At 44.1% G+C, this 22758-nt stretch overlaps 1 protein-coding gene across 3 annotated transcripts in view; it reads right to left on the bottom strand.

Annotated features, from left to right (window-relative positions):
• The window catches only part of PAIP2B (poly(A) binding protein interacting protein 2B), a 58582-nt gene that overhangs the window by 26444 nt on the left and 9380 nt on the right, over positions 1-22758 (bottom strand). For all 3 annotated transcript variants that reach the window (XM_085642712.1, XM_085642714.1, XM_085642713.1), the window contains exons 2-3: positions 15570-15721; positions 2780-2956 (exon numbers count right to left, since the gene is read on the bottom strand). In XM_085642712.1, coding sequence (XP_085498838.1) covers positions 2780-2956; positions 15570-15713 — 321 coding nt within the window. In that variant the 5' untranslated portion in view covers positions 15714-15721. The remainder of the gene's footprint in view (positions 1-2779; positions 2957-15569; positions 15722-22758) is intronic.

Consider the following 22758-nt stretch of genomic DNA (forward strand, 5'->3'; position numbering starts at 1 on the left):
GGGAGAAGGAAGAAAAAAATGTTTAGTAATTTTGTACTAACGATTTTTAAGGGTGATCAATTTACACTACGGCAGAGACCTTGTATCAAAGGGATGGCATTTATTGTCCTTTTTTGTAAAAAAAAATGGTTAAACTTGGACGTGATCTAAGTTTACAATATAAATCCTTCAAATAGAAGCTGGTGCCATCTTATAATATATTTCACTTGGTGTAATATCTCAGCCGAGTTTAGGTTGCTAAAAAATATATATTTTATATTTATTTCTATTCTTGTAACCATTTTGCGACCAATATTCTTCACACTAAACATCACATTAATTTGCACATGATATATTTGTAAAATAATTCTTCAATTAGCTCTGCTATGCACTTTATAATAAAAAATTTTTTTTTTGCACATTGCCTTCTCAAAGTTACAAGTTTGTTAATGATTACATGCATTTATGCAGTTATAATGAATTTTTGCACTGCTTATAAACGTGTATTTGGATTTACCCAGGGATTTTTACATTGCCAATATGTATTTATTACATTGGTTATATCCATGTAGTCTGTTTACTATGTTCATTAACTTCTGGAGCATGTGACTGTTGTGGGAAGGGCATATCACTTAAAAATGGCGAAATCTATTGCAGCCTTTATGTGAACAAGGGCGCCTAAGCCCGAAACGCGGCATCTGTCGACTGCTGCTAGGTTCTAAATAAACATCTTGCCTGAAAAAAAGAAGTGGTTCGTATCTTTCTTCGCTGCCGAGGCTTTGGTAGAGGTGGAAGGAGTGCTATTTGTGATATATATATATATATATATATATACACACACACACACACACACACACACACACACACACACACACACGAGAAAGCTAGGGCGATCTCCAAGTGCGAAACCCAAAAATTTTAAATAAAGACAAGGAAGACCAGGTGGATGGGGAAGGTCTGGGATGATTGGAGACTTTTGCCTTGAAAGATTGAAAAGTTTACCGGATCTGAGAACAGGGGCTTGAATTGCAGTCACCAATTCGGTTTGCTAGTGACAATTCAGTATTGTATAGAATCTGTAGTACTGCAACAGATTCTTTGGATTGAAAGGAATATTAGTGAATTTTCGATAAATCTCTGGCTACAGACAGAATACCCATTTTAGTTCCTGGCAGCAATATAGGTCTCATCCAAACTACTGCACAATGGTTTTCTTTGCCATAGTGAACGTAAACATACACCCCTCCAGAACATTATATGGGGAAAAAGGAGGTACAGAGGTCAACCTTAGTCATAGGCCTAGTCCATTGCCTGCTATGATGGAACCGGTTTGTCTAAACAACTGATATTGCTTCTTGTCAGAAGATTGGCGGCACTCTGCATCCTTGAGTGATGTTACACTTAAAGGACGGCAAACTAAATAAGGGACAAAGTAAATATACTTTGGTGCTCTGTATCTGTTTTCCAGAGACTATAAGCTGGATATCGCGGTGGGGCTTCTTTTTAATCCACTAAGCCTTTGAGAACTTGTGGTCAGACATAATGGGACTCTCAGCCTGACAAGTCTAGAAATCAGGCAAGGTGGGGCTGAACACGGTTTCTAGTTACTTCATAGTACCATCTGACGCACTAATATCTGGTAATGGGAAAACAAGGACAGTCACATCCTACAGAGTTAGGCTTTGTTGCATTATAGACTAATACTCAGCATCTCCAGGCAGCTGATGAGGAGGAGGGATGCGCGTCTTGGGAGTGGATGCTCAGTGCAAACCGTGACTGGGGCAGACTGAGTGGACACCATGAACCATCCGGGAAGGCAGGCATGCTTAAGCTCTGCAATGTGTCCGAAACACCACACACAGATTCAAAGGTTCCTCAGTCCCACTCACTTTACGTTTATGGAATAGTAGCTATTCCAGCTCAAAACCGCAGAAAAATAGTCCGGGGGGAGGATTTTCATAACTATAGGTAGTTTATATTTGGCCATTAGGGGTGGTATTGACGTTCGTCACAATTAATCAGCATTTGTATTGCGCTGCTCTGTCACTTTGAGGGGCATCTGGCTGCTGTGGATGAGACATCAGAATAGGTCATAAAAGTGCACAAAGACAAAACAACGAGCAGAAAGAGGCAAAACAGACGGCAGGAGCAAGCAAAGAGGCAGAAAAATTTGAAGAAATCGAGCAGAGGAAGCACAAAACCGAAGGCAGCAGAGGGTAGTAGAATTCAGGCAAGCAGGACAGAAGAACCGCTGCAAGTAGAGCTGGCATGAAGTTCTGCTGCTGAAGGTATCCAGAAGTTATTTCTGAAACATTCTCAATGTGAATCTTGTGTGGCAAGAGACAGGTTCTCGATAGCAACTAAAAAAATATTTCAGGACTCTACCATAACCAGAGGATTTTAGGATCAGCAGCTTCCCTTTTAAAACCCATGGCCGTTGTTTCAGAAAAAGAAAAAAGTAGTACTGGGCTGGGAGATTGTAGAAATGAGGTTGCTAAATGGCCTTTGAGCGCTGCTTATGCTTGGTCAGACTGGAATCACATCTCTCAAAGACCAAAATACTTAGGTGAAGTCTTTCTGGTTAAGCAGGGCAGAAGTAATTTTAAGAGGCGCTTTTCAAATACCAATATCCCTTACTGGACCACAATGATTTAGAAAAGTAGACAATCTTTCTAATTACAACAGCATCCGTGTGCAATACGCCATCACATTTGTAACCACTTACAAGAACGCCAATTTACGTTGGGCTTGCGTTTTAGGATGCAATGGCGATGTGCATTAATAATGTAATTCCATTTACCAAAATGTCCTCTGAAACGCGACCATCGTTGACCGTGAGCCCATTTAACTGTTGCTGTAGCTGCCCTAAACCTTGAGGCAAGTCACGGGACGGAATGAACCAATCCTGGTCTTCTTCATCAAGCATTTCTTGGAAACAACGATCAAGGAAATCCTGTTCTTGCAGCTCTTCTTCCACCTAAAACAGAGTAAAACAAAATTATATGGAGGATTTCATAAGAACACATTATTTACATGCAATATCAGATTACTAGTCTGTTCTTGTAATAGTGGTTCTACAGTGACCATCTCACAACAGTCTAGTCTGAAGCGCAGAGATACCCCTTCGGGTTGATTCAGGTGCTATATAAACAAATTAATAGTCATAAAATTCACAGCATTACATCTCTATGAACAGCTTACCTTTCTCCAATAAAATATACGTACCAATTGCTCAGCTATATAGATCGTATTAAAAAAAAAAATCTAAATATAGACCCAAAATCTTTCCCCACTGCGTGAAAGTTATATATGCAAATCAAGTTATTAAAAATAAAGATGAGGCATATACTGCCGTCTATGTCTGGTGGATAGGCATGCAACAGAAAGCCACCCTTTTAAATGATTTATACCGGACAGCAGAAGCCTAGATTCAATTGCAAATGGCACAGCTCAGCACTTACTATAAGATGGTCCCACACATTCAGGCAATTTTATTCACTAGGCGAAAATGTGCTGTATTTAAATTTAAGAAGCTTTCTTGCATATAGACTCATTACAGTACTTTACTTTCATCTCAATTTGTGCCCAGGGCCACTAAATGGCTTTTATGTATTTTAAGAGGAGCCTATAGAGCAATGCAAAAATGACTTTTCACCCGAGTGGTTTGTAATATCAGGTTTCTTATTTCTAAGCCGTATAATTTCAGTGGGAAGAAATTAGTTATCTACTGAGGATAAGCCAATGTTAGCAAGTGCAGAAACTACATTGAAACCCTGATCCAACTACAGTAACCACCATAGCCACTAATCCACACTTCCTTTCAAAGATATGTGGGGAAAATCGCCCTGGCGAAGATGGTTTTATTACCTTGCCTTCTGTATCATTTCATGAATCTTCCGGTCATCTCCCTCTCCTCCTCCCCCCCCCCCCCCGCCTCTTTTTTTCAGAAACTTGATAACCTGTTTTGCTCCCTCATTTGGGGCAGCGGTCATCAACAAATTCACCCTGGCCAAAATGCAACTGCTGGACAGGGGGAGGACTGGGCACCCAGTCACTTGAAGCATATTTTCTTGCGGCACAGCCTCAGTGCCTTTCACGATGGACGGCAGGGCACTATCTGGTGGAGACCAGCTCCAACTGCAGGCCTTTATCAATACCAGTAATCCTGCTGGGAAACGGACCTGTCTAGACCCACTCGATCCAGGTGGCGATGGCAAGGTCCTGCATGCTAGGGGTCAACCGCCTGTCCTGAGGAACCCAGCTATACAGCCCCCCGCCACCACTAACTGTCCTGCTTCGTGGCAGAGTCATACTGCCCAGGCCTTACAGACCTGGACGGCCCATTAGATGCTAGAGGCAGAGTCCCTTTCAGCTGACGGTCAGCTTCTCGCTCGTCTTTGACCAATTGGCAGAGGAGAGTGAACATCCGATGGCAGTTCCTTCTCCACCAGCAAATTTCGAACTGCCACCAGCTTTGGGATCTGTCCGAAGGTGAACCCACAAAGTAATGCACATGGGCACATGGTGATTAGCGAGCTTACGGCCTTACCACTTACCCAACTGAGACACAAGTGGGAGGAGTAGTTTAAAGGCCACTAAACGATAAGAAATGCCCTAGAGTTCCTGAAGGTATCCCAAACATTCGGTTTAAAAACATACAATTCTTCATCCTACATCGTGAATACCTGACACCGACGCAACTTCGCATTTTCCTGTCCCCGCCGTCGGGCCCCTGGCGCAACATTTCTGCACATGTTCTCGACCTGCCCCACCTAACAGTTCTATTGGGACGGCGTTCACAATACACTGCTGGAGGTCACGGGGCTCTTCGACAATACCAACCTGGGAGGCTTGCTCGCTAGGCATATTTCGGCGCTAGAGACATTGCAAAGTCCAGACGCGGTCCACGTCCCTGGCCCTCCTTTTGACGAAACTGGGAATCACAATGCATTGGCTGGCAGCTGCAGGGCCCCCTCTGGCAGCCTGGACGGGAGCGGTCCGTAAGTAGGGTACACAGGAGGACGCAATCAGATATGAAGAGGTACAGGAAGTGCGCCGATGACATGTCTCCACTGAATGGGCCACACCACTTCAGAGCTTCCAACAAACGACTAAGAATGCCCAGTCTCCCCCAGCACCGCTAGTCCCACCAGAGGTGCCCTGTCGCACCTCCTTTGCCCCAGCCTCAAACAGGTCCTCTACCTCGTACAGAAAAAAATCTACATGAACACTTAACATTGACTGCCCCCTCCGGAACCCGCCTGGGCCTGCAACCTCAACAGAATAGCCACAAACGGTAGGCACCCACCCGCCCATCCACACCTCCACCCAGTCACATCTCCATGGATTGTCCCAGAGTTTACAGTTTATCAGCCCTTCCCACTTTTTCAGTATCTGATACACACGTGGGAGCACTTCCCCCCCCCCCCCCCCCACAACCCCTCCCTTTGGGAAGAACTAGCTCCTTTAAAGCACCATTCGACCCATCACATGGTTTGTTTATATCTCCTGTCTGTAACCATGATTCAGTAATTGTGATACGTCTCATTACTATGCCTATAACCAGGGTCAACAACGATGTGTAATGATCCTAAAATGTGGAAAACCCAATAAATCGATTCAAATAAAATATAAGAACATCAACACTCCAAATTCGTTCTTCCCTAAAGAGGACTCTGCTGGAAGAGTATCTTGCTAGGAACATGCCTAACAAAAATGAATGAGTCTGTGTAACGCAGATGGTGCTCATGTAAAGTGCTGCGATACCTAAAACCTTCAGGTCAAGTTAGTGCTATATAAAAAAAAACATCCTGGAAAACTCCAGAACCATGACCAAATATGCACAAAAAACACGAGACCAAATTCTTAACTAGTTGGCTTTAATAAAATTGCATTGTATATTACATGGAATATCTAAACAGCTATTTACTGGATGAAAGGAAGGGTGGCGTTGGGTGTGAAACAGCTCTTATAAGACGACAATGACCGGATTGGAATAAGGAAAACCTTTGTTTTCTAAAAAAGAAACAAATCCACTCATAAAAGAACATTTCAAACTAAACAAAGCTGCTTGGCAAGAAGTAAATCACGGAGCGTTGATCACTCAGTCATCCAGGTACAGAAACAAATGAATCACCGTAAGATAAAGATAAGCAGTCTGGGCGTGGCCAAGTAATGAAGATGGCGGACGAGTCTTGCTAACGCTCCGCATTTAATCCCCAGTTTATCCTCAGCATCCACTTTCATAGACGGTATTCCCTACCTCGCTGCACGCCTACCATGCCTCGGAGAGGTGGCTGCATCAGATGAGGGTTTTCCAAGCCTCGGCAACATACTGCAGAGGCTCCAGGCGGTGTGGCCTGTGGAGCGGCGGGAACCCAGCACTAACAGGGTGCGTGGGGCAGCTGCGACAACCTTGCTGTTGCCATAACTCACGGTGGTCCCGGTGAGGATATGGGACTGCCGTATGCTGCTGCCCCCCTGTCTTGAAGCCCCGGAGAAGTGCAGGACATACGTGGGCAGCAACTGGTGAGGAGGCGGTGATCACTCCTGGGTCTACTGTAGATGGCGCCTGCAACGAGGGCCTGATCAGTTGCCGCAAGGGTCAATCCTGTTGTCTGAGAGGGATCTCCTGGCTAGGGGACCTCTGGCACAATGGTACGGTTGTGAGCTTTGCCCACCTACAAGAACAATACACAATGGCTCCGGGAAAAAAAATTATAATAATTTTTTTTTTTTTTTTTAAATAATCGGTATATGCAGCCCTTCCAACAGCAGAAACACTCCCTGTATCATCCCCCTTAGAGGGCCGGCTATTAATAGACTATCTAGACAAAAAAAGCAACCTCACTCACCTACAAGAAAATGATTAATAACCGGATGGACCCCCTCATCTGATTTAGGGCGATTTGGCAGACGGCAGGTGGGGATATGGACAACCCTGACTGTCGGGACCAGACTGCGTCACCTAGAGAGGTGGCAATCTCCTCTAGACTATGGCTGGTACAGCTAAAAATACTACACAGGACCCATTACACAAGGGTAACACTGCATAAGATGGGAAGAATCCCTGGCCCACACCGTTTACGCCTCTGTGGTGACATAGGTATATTTTATCGCACCCTGTGGGAATGCCCACTGCTTACACCTTACTGGGCAGTAGTGATGGACATCATTACGGAAGTCAGTGAGAAACAAGTCCCTCTCGATCCTAAATGTTGCCTTCTAAACGTGTGGGAACCAACAGACCTTAACAACGCTGAACGCCAGTGGGCAACGACAGGCACAATGATAGCTAAACCAAATTTGGCGCAGAAATGGGGGTCGGCACACGTACCAACTTTGCTAGAATGGTGTAGAGATATGGATATGGTATGGTCATGGTGGCTGAAAAGGCCACCTTCATTCACAGAGGATGTCCAAAGAAATGGGGAAGGATGTGGGGCAAATTGAATACCTACAGAGGCAACATCTGTACGCCTCCGATATTGGATCAAGGTTCGGACGATAAGATTTAACATTATTGTAGTCATCATGGAGGTGGTGTCTTTGTGGAAACTGTACAGCTAGGCAGATGCAACTGTCCTCATGATTGTAAAACTGTATATGCAGATTGTATTTGTTTCAATCAAAACTTCAGAAAAAAAAAAACAATACGCAACACGAAGTATTTAGACTCCCCCAAAGAGGTCTGGGACTGGCTCGAGGAACAGGGGCTGGCAACAGTGCCCAAATCAGAAGAGCCCCCAGCACCCCCGCCACCATAGGTACTGGGGCAAAAAGAACGACACAAGACCTAAAATAGTCGCCCCTCACCCTGACCAAATTCGACAGGAGCGCCAGGAAGCCCTACATACGATGGCGGCCTTCCAGCCCGTGCGAGCTCCCTCCCCGGCTCACTCCGCTGCTTCACTGACAAAATGCAGTGCCACTGAGTTTACCCCTAAATGGTCCATGGACAGACTTCCCCCCCCCCCCGCTCCGGGGTGTCACTCCACAGACTGCATTAATGGAACTTAATTTGTCTCAGAATCTCGGACCTCCATCTCCAGTGGACTCCGCTGCCTCTCTGCCAAAGTCTGGGGCCTCCGAATCCACACCTGAATGGTCCTTCGATGTAGATTCCCCCCCGCTTCAGGGTTTCACCCCGCAAACGGCAGTGACATTTGACTTTAGCCTGTACTAGAACGTGATGTTTCCAGACATGCCATTCTTAGTAATTCCTTGATGCACTATCTCCTGCTCTTTTGAGGTCACGGAGACAGGGGGGGGGGGAACAGTCTTTACACCGGTACCTCCCTTTCACTGGTCTATCCCCCTGAAATCTTTCGACACTAGTTCAGTAGCCATGACTTAGTGTGATGGTTTGGGCAGTTCCTCATGTTAGGGTCTCACTCTTTTCCAGTTTCAACGTTTTCTACAGCTCTACATTATTATTTTCCTCCTTCTACACACGTCGCCATACCTACAGGACCTGCTGCCTCCAGCCCCCTTACACCCCCCTTCGAAGGGTTCCTCACACAGGGGGTGCCATAGTACACGGATGGGGTACACTGATCAACTGCCCAGATGACCGATCTTGATATCATAACCTGGAACGTCGGGGGCATTCATACACCCTCCAAGCGATACGCCATTTACGCCCATTTGCAACGCCGCAAGACGAGTGTGGCGCTTCTACAGGAGACCCATCGGACTGTTGAAGCTACCCGCTTGCACAGTCGCTGGCGGGGCCAGATATACAGTACCAACTATTTGTCCATGGTTAGAGGGGCGATGATATGGGTCAAGGCAGGGGTTCCATGGGAGGAGAAGTAAGTCCTGACAGACCCAATGGGGCGCTATATCTTAGTGAGTGGCAGGCTGAATGGCCAGCCTATTTTGCTGGGCTCCTTATATGCCCCAAATATAACACAGGGTGCTATCTTGACGATCTCGGAGACACTGCTCCGGTGGAGAGATATCCCGTGGCTCCTAGGAGGAGACTTTAACACAGTACTCAATGTCTCCCTCGACCGCTCCCCCCCCAGTTATTACTCAACGATCTGGGCCGAGAGCGTAGCACCCAAAGAGACATTCACACGCTGATGACTGAACACTACACTCTGCTATATATGAGACCCACCCGACGGCCAATGCCCAGGAAGTGGTGTCCTTTTTGAAAACTGGAGTTGCCCACTCTTACGGTAGACCAGTCCTTGGAACTGGACTCCCCTTGCAGAGGACAAGATATGAGACGCACTGCGGTCCTGGTCCTCCGGTGAAACACCGGCACCGGATGGCCTCCCGGCTGAGTTTCTCAAAACCTATGGGGAATATTTGGTGCCACATCTTCACTTAATGTACACACAGGCAATCTCGGATGGAACTCTACCCCCAGCCATACGTACTGCTAATGTGGTATCCCTGTCGAAACCTGGTAAGGGCCCCACGTCACCCGGCTCCTATCGGCCGATTGCAATATTGAACACTGATAAGATTCTGGCTAAAGTCCTAGCCAATCGCCTGGCCCCACTGGTCCCTGATCTAGTCCACTCTGACCAGAATGGTTTCGTTCCGCAGCGTAATACGGTAATGAACATACGTCGCTATTTTCGAGTGGCGGAATATGCCCCGATCGACTGGCCACGCTCAGGGTGTATGGTGTTGGACTTTGAGAAGGCCTTCGATTCACTGGCTTGGAATTTCCTCTTTGCCGTTCTGGCTCGCTTTGGGATTGGCCCCCATTTCCTTAGTTTGGTGCAATTGCTGTATCGTAATCCATCGGTTCGGATTCGGAAGGGGTCCTACTTCCCAATTCAGGTGCGGCATGGAACCAGCCCGGGATGCCCGCTGTCCGCGCTTTTGTTCGCATTGGCAGTGGAGCCTCTGGAGGTCCACATCCGCACTCATGTAGACATGGGGATTCAGCTCGGAGATGGCACTCACACCATTCTGCTATACGCAGACAATCTGCTGTTATATGCTCGGGATTGCCATAATACCCCCCTCCCTCACTTGAGCGAGCCCTCAGCCATTTTGCGCAGGCCTCGGGACTGCGAGTTAATCTGGCAAAATCTATACTTTCGCCGTTCTTGGCAGATGCTCCCGATCCAGGCTACATACTGGGCAGGAGGAGGGGAGGGTGGGGATACACCTGTGGCTTGGTGCAGCGACCTTTTTCGCTATTTAGGGGTCTTAGTCTTTTGTACCAAAGCCGATCTCCTCTACGGGAACGTATTCCGGGCTGCCACTGCGATTCGGTCGCAGATGGGTTTATGGAGGACTCTCCCATTGGCAATCTCTGGGAGAAGTGCCCTTGTCAAAATGGTGGTACCTCCCCCAATACTCTCCTACTCACTGTAGCATACAAGTGCTTCCGTAGGTGCCTTTTCCTCACTAGAACCACTGTTCCGTACGCGCCCGCTATCCCACTGCTGGGCACTCCCATGAGGAGACACCTACACGATGGCGACTGAGCTACGTCATTGGGCCTCGGAGGGGATACAGGACGTGGGGGACCCGTTTCAGTACGGCACTCTTATACCGTACCAGGAACGCATAGCAGAAGAGAACCTGCACCCTGTGCAGTTTCTACTACATAGAACAATCATAGCCTCGTTAGCGTCCAAATGGGGTACACTCCCTCAGGAACCTCCCACTCACCACACTTTGCAATACCTTCACGTGATGGGGACAGGAGGACATCTCACGCGCTGGTTTTCATCCTCTCTCCAACACACAGAGGTAGACCCTCACACTGCTTAGTCTTCATTGGGAGGGCGTTTACAGCTCGAGAGTGGGCTGTCATCCGGAGCAGCTCGGCCTACGTCCCCCGTAACCAACGATTCAAACAAATTCAATTCTTTGTACTACATCGGGCCTACCTTACTCTCAACAGATACTTCCTCCACACGGATGCAGCTTGTCCCCGCTGCCGGCAGTTAGATGCAGACATTCTTCACATGCTTTGGGGCTGCCCGGTCCTGACTGACTATTGGAACAATGTGATGGTCACCCTCACATCCTGCACCTTCCGTACCATCCCCCCTACTTGGGAGGCCCATGTGCTGCATCTCTTCAGCAGAAACAAAAAAATATAGGGCTGCCAGACGATTTCTAGACCTGGTTCTGATAACAGCCAAACGCTTGATCACCAGGCGATGGAAATCCCCTCTGTCGCCCCACCCACTTGCCTGGCGCCGATCCCTGATAAACTGGGCTACGGCGGAGGGGGCGGCGCTACGTTGGGAAGACCTGCTTGGCATTCGCATGTTTCCCCCTAGCGCCTCAGTGGGACACAATGGTTTCCAATCTCCAAGAGCTGGTCACGGACACAGTGGACCCGAATGCGCTCCATGAGGTCAGTACTCAAGGTATATCCCCAGCCGGTGGGAACGTAGAGTAGCACTGACACCAGCGCTGACCAAACCCTTCTGTCTCAATGCCCCATTATTACAGGTCCCGACAGTTTTTGGCCCCCCGGTTACACTAGACACAGCAGCAGGTCTTAGGCGACTCCACCCTACCCTGACTTATGTTGTCCTCATTTTGTTGTGCCCTGTGTCCCCAGTTGGGTTCGAACTGCACAATACCAGAATCGTGTACATGCTACTCGGTGCCATGACTCGTCAGCACTGCGCTCTATCCTCCCTGGGACGTTGCCTCATGGTTGGAAATACCCACCATAAATTATATATGTGTTTTTCCCGCTATTATTGTGCATTGTGCTATTGCCACTCGCTTTTCTTTCTTCTCCCACCTGCGACATGAGCGCTGCTCTGACTTTGCTTTATTAATAATGTGCAAAATGTTGGGGGGAACTAGGTAAAGTGCTAGAGGTTCCATTGCAGGAAGATCCCAAACTGGTATTACTAGGCATGACCAACGATGTCTATCAAACTCGCCCACTACTGACCACCTTGGTTCTGGCCCTAGTGGTGGCTAAAAGGGACGTAGCGAAATACTGGGGAGCGCCCGCGCCGCCCTGACTGGAGGAATGGAGGAGGGGTCTCGACCTCCACATGGCAGCAGAAAGGGTAACATACAAGGCACGGGGATGTCGCGAGAAATTTAGCAGAGTGTGGTCTAGGTGGAGGAAATATCATGGCTTGGAGGGGGGTCTCTAGGAGGGCGGCTGGGAGGGGGTTCCTATACGGTTCACGGAGGGCATGGATAGCCCAGGAGCCTGGGCAGATATGAACATTAAGGACGATTGTGAATTGGTGCGGAGCACTCATTGAAATGGCTCCTCTTATGAGGGGGGAGAGGGGCGGTGGGAGACAAGCAAAGTGGATGTGATGACCTGTCTGTTTTTTCTTGTTTTGTGATAAGAAAAATGCAAATAAAAATACAAAAAAAATATGTGCAAAATTATAATAAAAACGATTTAAACAAAAAGATAAAAGCTAAGCAGTCATCACAACTGCAAATATCTTTGTAAACACTCTAGTTGTACAGAAGTCCAGTCTTCAAATCGTAAATCTGCAGCCACATTGCATCAATGCCTGCAAGTTGCACCATCGAGATAAGATTAAAATGTGGACGTTTGGAGAGCTTCAATTATCATCCACGGTGGCCATCACAAGATTTATGCTAATTTATCCATGTAGCAATACTCTAACTAGAAACTGATTAAGGTTGTACAGACCTGCTGCACCCAGTGCAGTGGGCACAATGGAGCTTGGAATAAAATCACAGGCTTCCATCGTTACCCAAGAAGGCATTTTTCAATTTGTTACGGGAATTTTGGAGAGAACATCACCAATCTTGAGGAAAATAAACATTCTTGTTGTTATTAAGTGCCCAATAGTCCAGAAAATGCAAGCGTCCATAAGGGAAGTAGTCTAACTCCAACTAGGGATGCCTTCATCACTCTCGTTTTTGGACCCCTAAGTAAAAGTCAGCCTAATTTCTGGATGAAATCTTGAGTACCTGCAAAAGGTTTGGATTTCAACTAAACAACTCTTGTTAGATACTTATTGTCGCCCTTGAGACAGTTCAACTGTTTTGAAACGTAAGTAACAAGGTTAACTATTTGAAGCTTTTTCATTGAGATTATGTAGTCTTAGTGGTCACTGTGCAGCATCTTGTGTAGTTTGGCTGTTTACCACCAGCATCCCAAGGGCATATTACTGACAGTCCTACTGAAGAACCAATTATACGGCTTTTGGGCATTTTTATGCTGAATAGCACAACTGAGCACTCAACACTCCAGGAGGTGGTTGGAGGCTCAGATAAAGTGTGAAACAATAGAAAATACTTTAACTTGCCAATTGCAGTTGTCCTCAAGGCCAATTGCATACTTTGGGGCTCTGGACTGCTAGGTGTACTCATTAGCAAGAGCTATTCTCATACAAAAGGGTTTGCAACGCAAGCAAAGAACGCGAATACTTTGTCCCATGACATATCTGGATATGAACCAAATATTAGTGCTGCACTGGTACTACGGTCAGTGTCATCACTTAAACCACCGAAAACATCTTGGTGAATTCCTGGTGAGCCTACTATCTAGTTGTCACTGAAGCTCAGCCACCAGTCTAATTCACCTGCTCGTTCTACTTTTTGCAAGGACCGAATGTACTAGTGAGAGGGTATTGACTTGGCAGGTCCTTGGGTGCCTTTTTACTTAAAGGCCTGTACTTGGTCTTAACTGGGACCAGAAATGCCAATATACCTGGTATCGTAATGCTTGCAGTCTTTTTCCAACAGTAAGATGCATCCCACAGACAATACAGCAGAACCCAAACCAGGGTTATGAAGGCCAACTAGCCCAGGGTCTGAAGATAAATAGTTAATGGCACCATGGAGCCAAATTGTGGGTCTGAAACAGTGCACATATGCACATACACCCACCCCCTCCCCCCCATTACGTCAAGTTCCGCTGCAGCACACACACACACACCATAATGGGGTCTTTTTTTCTCCTGTACAGCTTATTTGTAACAAAAAGTTCCTGTATGTCCAGATGCACTATCATTAGGTCCTTAACAACTGAGCTATGTGCAGGTCTCTCCAGAATAAAAGGCAAAATCCTACTGGCGACTGCAATTCAGATCATGCAGACTTGAAAACCTGCATCCCGGTGATCATGTCACACAGCCACAAGGCCTGTCCGCTCTTTAAAGTTAGGCCAGGTCTGGAGAGAAAATTGCAACTGCAGACATTCCATTCTTGTTTCTCGGTCTTCATCACTAAACTCATGGAAGAAGCCCCTCAGTGCAGAGAGGACTATGAATGAAATTAAGGAATGATGTAAGGGTATAATACTTTGATCTCTCTGGTAGTCAATTGAGCAAATATGCAATATTCAATTTTTGAGCTCCTCCAATTCTAAAGAAAAATCCTCTCTGGTCGGACACATTTTACTAATGTTAGTGTCGATGTGTACTTGGCTTAGACTGCCAGGTATATGGGCCTTCTGCCACAGGAAACAATAACAAGGGGTGAGCTCAATTTGTGGAGAGGAAACTTAATGGACAAATGAATTGTTGGATAATGCCTCTACATCAGACTGGTATTTGTTAGGGGAGAGTAACAGCAAGGCAAAATTGCAAATGGGTATGTTTGCGATTGAGCCACTATACATACAGTAAGCCATCATCTTGTGCAATACACTCCGTATCCTGAGGGACTTCACATTCACCAATACAATTGTGAACACCACACATCCACACAAGTTGCCCAATTCATGACGATGGAAAAAAGTCCCCAGTTATGAGGACACAACTGACACTTACTGGGGAGAAACCAGCAGAATCCCCTAGTGGTACAGGTCGGCTAGTGCAATAAAAAAAAAGTGGATGCTGGGGCCAGTCTCCGCTCAACAGCAAAGCGATAAGTAACCGTCTTAAGATTGTCAACAAGGCTGTTTCTGTAGCAAGCATTCCTGAATACCACCTGAATGTGGTCAGACAAAGAAATCGTAGTACTATTTTTTTCTGGTTTAGAAGCAGTGTTTAGGTCATAAACTGGTTATCTTTTTTTACTCCAGCAGAGGCAATTATTATACTTTAATCCTAAAGAACTACGTTTGCTCAGATGAACATTGAGATATTGGTTAATGCAATCCAGGCAACAAGAAAATTCCCAGCACCACATTAAAACCAAAAACATTAAATACTATATTGTGAGGCAATACAAGTTTCAATAACTATGCTTAGCAAGACTTCAGTTAAACAAAAGCCAATTTATATAACTACTCACAAATACACACAAAAGTAGAAGCGTCCAAGGCCACACCGCTTGGACTTTAACAGACAAAAATAAAGTGCATTAATGTCTCATGAGAAGAAACAATCAATTTCCACCATTTTAGAGTCAACAGTGCTCTGAAAGAACTTGTTTCAACCTACACAGCTCTCGGGCAGCTTCAGATGACATTCGCAATGCACACTTAACTTGTGTTATCTCTGGCCTTGTTAAGTTATATAGAAATACTGAAATGATGTTAAGATTTCAGTAATGAAAAATTGCAGATCTGCATGTCAATTTCAAGTATGAAGAAGCACATATTTGATACTAGCATTAACAGTATTCATTTTAACAGGGTGACTACTACATAAACAAATATTCTACACAATAGCCTTCAGTTTACAAGTTGAAATCTTCACCTGTCGATTGAAGTCCTCTTCATTTTCCATCCACATGTACTCTTCAAAAGGGTTGGATTCATTTTCATCATGCCCGTTCACTACCTGGTCATCTTTAGATTTGTTGTTGGATGTTGTGTTGGGCGCATTTGAGCCATTCATCATTATAGATTCTAAAAAAAAAAAGAGATAAAGTTTAAAAAATAAACTTTTATGTTTAGGGCCCTAGTACTAGCTTTACTGCTGTAGTAGCAATGCAGTGTCCAACTCACTGATGTGCTCTTCTACTTTTTTTTTTTTTAAAACAGGCACAATAACAGCCTGCTTGAGCCTCCTGTTACATCAAGGTTTTGTGGTGAGAAGTTGAGTGGAAAACCCTGTGCCAATATAGGTGTCACTAGTTACTGACAAACAATACTTATCTAAATGTCCCACAACACTTCACAAAAGCAGCCGAGTCTGCACTAATCAACCACCAAATGCCTTATATTTATTGTCAGCCTAAAAAATGTTTTAAACTGAACCAAATTCTACAAATTGAACAGAAATTCGTGTTAAAGAGGTGGTCAAAATGGGATTAAACAGATGGGGCTATCTGGACTGCTGGGTCCATATGTGCTCCGATTGGCCACTTTAAAGAAGGTTTGATTAGCTGGCCACAACCTGAACAATGTTGTAATGTGGGGGTGTGTTGGAGGGAGTGGGGTTCCCCACAGGAACCCCCTCCCCAGATTGGCCAGAACATGAACAAAATGCTATGGCAGCCATTACAAGACTTGAGCACATGGCACCCACTGAAATGCATTGTAGTGAATGCCTGGCTTTATGGGTCAAACTGGATTACATAAGTGTGATAAGATTTAAATCACAATAGAACTGATTTCTTGGTGGTCCATACCAATTTTAGAAATTGTGGTGTGTTCCAAGATGATTTTATCCTGTGAAAAATGCAGAGCCTCTGCTGGGATTATATACACAGTGTTTGAAAGAAAAAGGTTTACCCAGATTATGGAAGGTGCTCCATAAACCAAGCACATTTTCATTCGTTTCACACTAGGTTTCTCAGTCGTTAGAATAAAGTCTGATATTGAGTATGGCATATAGTACCAACATCAGCCTGTCAGTGGAGTTATACAATGTGCTAATAAACAGCTCAAATCCTAACACTGTTTTCAAGCTTAAAGTGTGGCACACCTAAAGCCGTCTTGACAGAATTAAAGCATTTCCTTTAGAAAGGAACAAATGTTGTGGTTCTTTTTGTCAAGACAGAATGGTTAGTGCCTTAGAAAGCTAAAGTGAGGCAACAGTTTTTACGAGTGCACAATATATATATATATATATATATATACTTGAAGATGAAGGATCACAAGAAAACAACAGCCAGCCAGGGCAAAAATCTGGATCCCAAAGGATACAATGAGTCACAAAGAAATAAAATATCCAAGAAAGAAGTGACTCAAACAGATAGATTCACCAAAGAACAAAAATATATTTCCACTACAACGTTTCAGCTTCCGCCTTCCTCAGGTAGTACAAGATGGTTTGCTCTGTGGCTGCACAGATGACAGCTGAATTTTCAAAAAGCATCATGAGTGAAGATTCCATTTGGAATGTGGAATCAATGCAGTCCAGAGAGCTCTTGAGATATGCAGTAATCAGGTTGTGTTGTCAGTAATGTTCAGTCCATCTGGATGCAGTGATTTTAAACGGTACATCCAGAAGTTTTCCCTGGAGTCCAGTAGTTCTTCCTTTGAAACATGTTCCACGGGGAAAATCTTCAAATCTGATAGTGAATGATCCACAAGGTTAAAATGATTGGCTACAGGCTGGTCAATTTTCTTATTAATTATTGCAGATTTGTGGTTCCTGAATCGTGTACGGAGGTCATTCACTGTTTGGCCTACATATTGCTTTTTACAGCTTTGTCGTTGGCACTGAATCACATAAATAATGCATGTTGAGCGACATGTAAGATGCTGCCTTATTGCATAGGTCCTTCTCGTAACAGAACTAGTTGCAGATGATGTTTGTAAAAGATATTCACACGTGATGCACCTTTTAGAGTCACAGCAATGAACCCCTGCATTTGTTACAGCTTGCTTGAGTTCAGCTCTCACAATAAGAGATCGTAAATTTGGAGCTCTGCGGTAAGCAATGACTGGTGGTTTTGGAAAAACCTTTTGCAATTTTTCACAAGTGGACAGTAAGGGAAATGTTTTTTGCATTATATTTCTGTAGTTAGGAGCTGATGGATGATAGTCCACTACAAATGGAGTTCTGTCACTTTTGTTTCTGCCGTTGGTATTCGAAATAAGTGCTTCTCTGGGTATCTGCAAAGACTTGTCAATTTGTTGCTGTATGATATGCAGAGGATAGCCTCGCCTTTTAAATAATGTAGCAAGCTCCTGTAGATGGTCTTTACAGGTTTCCTCATTGCTGCAGATGCGTCTTATTCTGAGTGCTTGGCTGTAGATGATGCTCAGTTTAGTGTGGTGTGGGTGACATGAAGTCCAGTTTAGATACAAATGAGCATCTGTAGGCTTGTGGTACAGATCAGTTGTAATTTTGTGTTCATGAATGGTGAGTAGCACATCCAGAAAAGGGAGATGAGGATTCTGTTTAGTATTGCTGCTGGTAAATTTGATGGTAGGATGGATATTGTTGATATAAGCTGTAAATTGTTCCAATGTTCTACTTCCGGAATTCCATATTATAAATATGTCATCAATGTATCGTAGCCATACCAGTGGTTTGATGCTGGAAGTAGCAAGTATACAGTTCTCTAGTTTGCCCATGAAGATATTTGCATAGGATGGAGCCATCCGAGTACCCATGGAAGTCCCTTGTATCTGCAGATAGTGTTTTCCATTGAATGTAAAATTGTTGGATTTAAGGATAACTCTTGCAAAGTTGGTAAGCACATTTGTTGATGGCTTTTTCACAGTTCTTTTATTAAGAGCTTCAGATAATGCCATAAGCCCATCCTCATGTGGTATATTGGTGTATAATGATGTAACATCAAATGTAGCCAGAAGAGTATCATCATCAAATGTGTAGGTTTGGTTTAATTTTTCAATAATCTGAAGGAAGTGACTGGTATCTTTAACAAATGATGGAAGTTCCTGTACAATGGGCTGGAGGTGCAGGTCGACAAATAAAGATAGTCTCTCAGTGGCTGTGTCATTGCCAGAGATGATGGGACGGCCAGGATTGTTCATTTTGTGAATTTTGGGAAGCATATAAAATCTCCCAGGTCTTGGTTTGGGATGAACAAGTATATCTGCTGTTGTTTCATCAATGAGGTTTAAGCTCCTGTATCTTACAACCATGTTCTTAATTTCTTTGTTCAAGTCTTCTGTGGGATCAGTTTCTAAAGGTTTGTAAGTGTTGGTACCTCCTCTTCCAACTCACCACTTCATAAATCATTCTGTTTTGGGAGATTTTCTTGTCAGTGAAAGCCCTGTGAGTAAACAGCATAAAAAGAATAGAAGATTTATAAGACAAAAAAGGCTGCATAGCACCAGTCAGCTACAATCCTTGCAGACATCCGACCCAGTTATTGACTTAACTGGAGGGCTCCTATCACCAGGCGAATTGAACCTCTTGAGCAAAGGCCTCTATTTCTGTCCTGTACCGAAGGACCATAATACTGCCAACATGATGAGAGACCTAAAAACCTTTGAGAGAAGATGCAGACTTGCAGAATACTTTTACAATAATTCTAATGTTGATCTGCCAAGCTACCATCCAGATCCATTTAAGAAGTTCCGCCATCCCAAATCATGGACTCCTCAATGTGGTAGAAATCCTGTCCTTGATACATACATTTTATCCATCAAGAAACTCATCAAGGAATCAACACCTAAAAGGATTTTTGATAACATCACCCGAGAAGAAAGAAAAGCTCTCCACCTCCTTCAACAGAGAATGGATGTCATTATAAAACCGGCAGACAAAGGTGGTGCAGTGGTTGCCATGAAAGTAAGTGATTATATTGAGGAGGGAATGAGACAACTAATGGATACCAACACTTACAAACCTTTAGAAACTGATCCCACAGAAGACTTGAACAAAGAAATTAAGAACATGGTTGTAAGATACAGGAGCTTAAACCTCATTGATGAAACAACAGCAGATATACTTGTTCATCCCAAACCAAGACCTGGGAGATTTTATATGCTTCCCAAAATTCACAAAATGAACAATCCTGGCCGTCCCATCATCTCTGGCAATGACACAGCCACTGAGAGACTATCTTTATTTGTCGACCTGCACCTCCAGCCCATTGTACAGGAACTTCCATCATTTGTTAAAGATACCAGTCACTTCCTTCAGATTATTGAAAAATTAAACCAAACCTACACATTTGATGATGATACTCTTCTGGCTACATTTGATGTTACATCATTATACACCAATATACCACATGAGGATGGGCTTATGGCATTATCTGAAGCTCTTAATAAAAGAACTGTGAAAAAGCCATCAACAAATGTGCTTACCAACTTTGCAAGAGTTATCCTTAAATCCAACAATTTTACATTCAATGGAAAACACTATCTGCAGATACAAGGGACTTCCATGGGTACTCGGATGGCTCCATCCTATGCAAATATCTTCATGGGCAAACTAGAGAACTGTATACTTGCTACTTCCAGCATCAAACCACTGGTATGGCTACGATACATTGATGACATATTTATAATATGGAATTCCGGAAGTAGAACATTGGAACAATTTACAGCTTATATCAACAATATCCATCCTACCATCAAATTTACCAGCAGCAATACTAAACAGAATCCTCATCTCCCTTTTCTGGATGTGCTACTCACCATTCATGAACACAAAATTACAACTGATCTGTACCACAAGCCTACAGATGCTCATTTGTATCTAAACTGGACTTCATGTCACCCACACCACACTAAACTGAGCATCATCTACAGCCAAGCACTCAGAATAAGACGCATCTGCAGCAATGAGGAAACCTGTAAAGACCATCTACAGGAGCTTGCTACATTATTTAAAAGGCGAGGCTATCCTCTGCATATCATACAGCAACAAATTGACAAGTCTTTGCAGATACCCAGAGAAGCACTTATTTCGAATACCAACGGCAGAAACAAAAGTGACAGAACTCCATTTGTAGTGGACTATCATCCATCAGCTCCTAACTACAGAAATATAATGCAAAAAACATTTCCCTTACTGTCCACTTGTGAAAAATTGCAAAAGGTTTTTCCAAAACCACCAGTCATTGCTTACCGCAGAGCTCCAAACTTACGATCTCTTATTGTGAGAGCTGAACTCAAGCAAGCTGTAACAAATGCAGGGGTTCATTGCTGTGACTCTAAAAGGTGCATCACGTGTGAATATCTTTTACAAACATCATCTGCAACTAGTTCTGTTACGAGAAGGACCTATGCAATAAGGCAGCATCTTACATGTCGCTCAACATGCATTATTTATGTGATTCAGTGCCAACGACAAAGCTGTAAAAAGCAATATGTAGGCCAAACAGTGAATGACCTCCGTACACGATTCAGGAACCACAAATCTGCAATAATTAATAAGAAAATTGACCAGCCTGTAGCCAATCATTTTAACCTTGTGGATCATTCACTATCAGATTTGAAGATTTTCCCCGTGGAACATGTTTCAAAGGAAGAACTACTGGACTCCAGGGAAAACTTCTGGATGTACCGTTTAAAATCACTGCATCCAGATGGACTGAACATTACTGACAACACAACCTGATTACTGCATATCTCAAGAGCTCTCTGGACTGCATTGATTCCACATTCCAAATGGAATCTTCACTCATGATGCTTTTTGAAAATTCAGCTGTCATCTGTGCAGCCACAGAGCAAACCATCTTGTACTACCTGAGGAAGGCGGAAGCTGAAACGTTGTAGTGGAAATATATTTTTGTTCTTTGGTGAATCTATCTGTTTGAGTCACTTCTTTCTTGGATATATATATATATATATATATATATATATATATATATATATAATGACTTCCAATACCAGCAACATGTCGGATAATTCCTTAATAATGAGCTGCAGCTTCACCACAGAGTTGTACTTAACAACTATCACTAACATTTTCTTTTCAATACAAACGTGCAGCACTTCTAAATACCATATTGTTGGAATAGGAGCTGTTAAATTTAGAGCATGTCCAAAAGGGCAGGCTAAATTAAATAAACATTCAAGTGTTAATGGAGGCATGAAGCCAGAGTTTTAAAAAAAAATGGGGACATGAGGTTTTTAAGTTTGAGGAATGTTTATAGAGGGTCTGAAAATAGTTCAGGACCGAAGTCTGCATAAGTACAGCATCCCCTTGCCGCATCCATTTACTCAGCCTACCCATCTATTCAGTCCCTGAACAGCTCCCTCGTTTTAAAACTAACATTTTGGTGGCTTTTTCCTATAAAGGTTTTTTTTTTTTTTAAACCACACACAAAGGTTGAAGTGACATTATATACAGCAACTGAAATAAGGTAACAAAGCATTGGCAATGCCAATAGTTCATGATTATGAATGCACAGTCAGTCCAGATTAAAACAAAATAAAAAATAAAAAAATAAAAAACAGTGCACGTTAATGACTGCCTCCTCCTACCTGTGATGCTGCCAGAGAAAACCCGATAAGTGATCTAGTTATCCAAGACCCTTTAATTGAATTACAATGGCATGCGTGTGCTCCTGAAAGTTCACGCTAAGGCAGGTGGAAAATATAAAGAAATGATCACAACTGCGTGGAGCGCAAGCAATTTTGTGAAAGTACCCAACTTTTACCCAATCAAAACATGTACTCCTGGCTCAACACGTGGAAAAGCCAAAGCCCCTCTCCTTGTGGTTCTCACATAATTCTCTGGTGACAGCTGTGGAGTTTGGTCAGGCGACAAAAACACACAAAAATAAATTTAAAAAACAACTTACATTCACCTGTTAGTTTACTGAGCTAATTGTAACTTGCGCCCTGCCAGGCACTGCTTATTACCTCACGTTACATTATCCATGACGTGTTAACCCCTTCGCCGCGGCGCTGGGGGGATTTGGGGGCAGTTGCGGTGCCGCCGTGCTCGTGACGGAGTGGTTCCGTCACGACTCCGCCCACTGCGCTAATCGCCCGCACAGGTGGGGGAATTAGCGCCGCGTGGGCGGAGCGGCCGCCAACGGCCGCAGCATGACGGAACCACT

The sequence above is a fragment of the Triturus cristatus genome, chromosome 2_2, assembly GCF_964204655.1.
Source record: "Triturus cristatus chromosome 2_2, aTriCri1.1, whole genome shotgun sequence".
Classification (NCBI taxonomy): domain Eukaryota; kingdom Metazoa; phylum Chordata; class Amphibia; order Caudata; family Salamandridae; genus Triturus; species Triturus cristatus.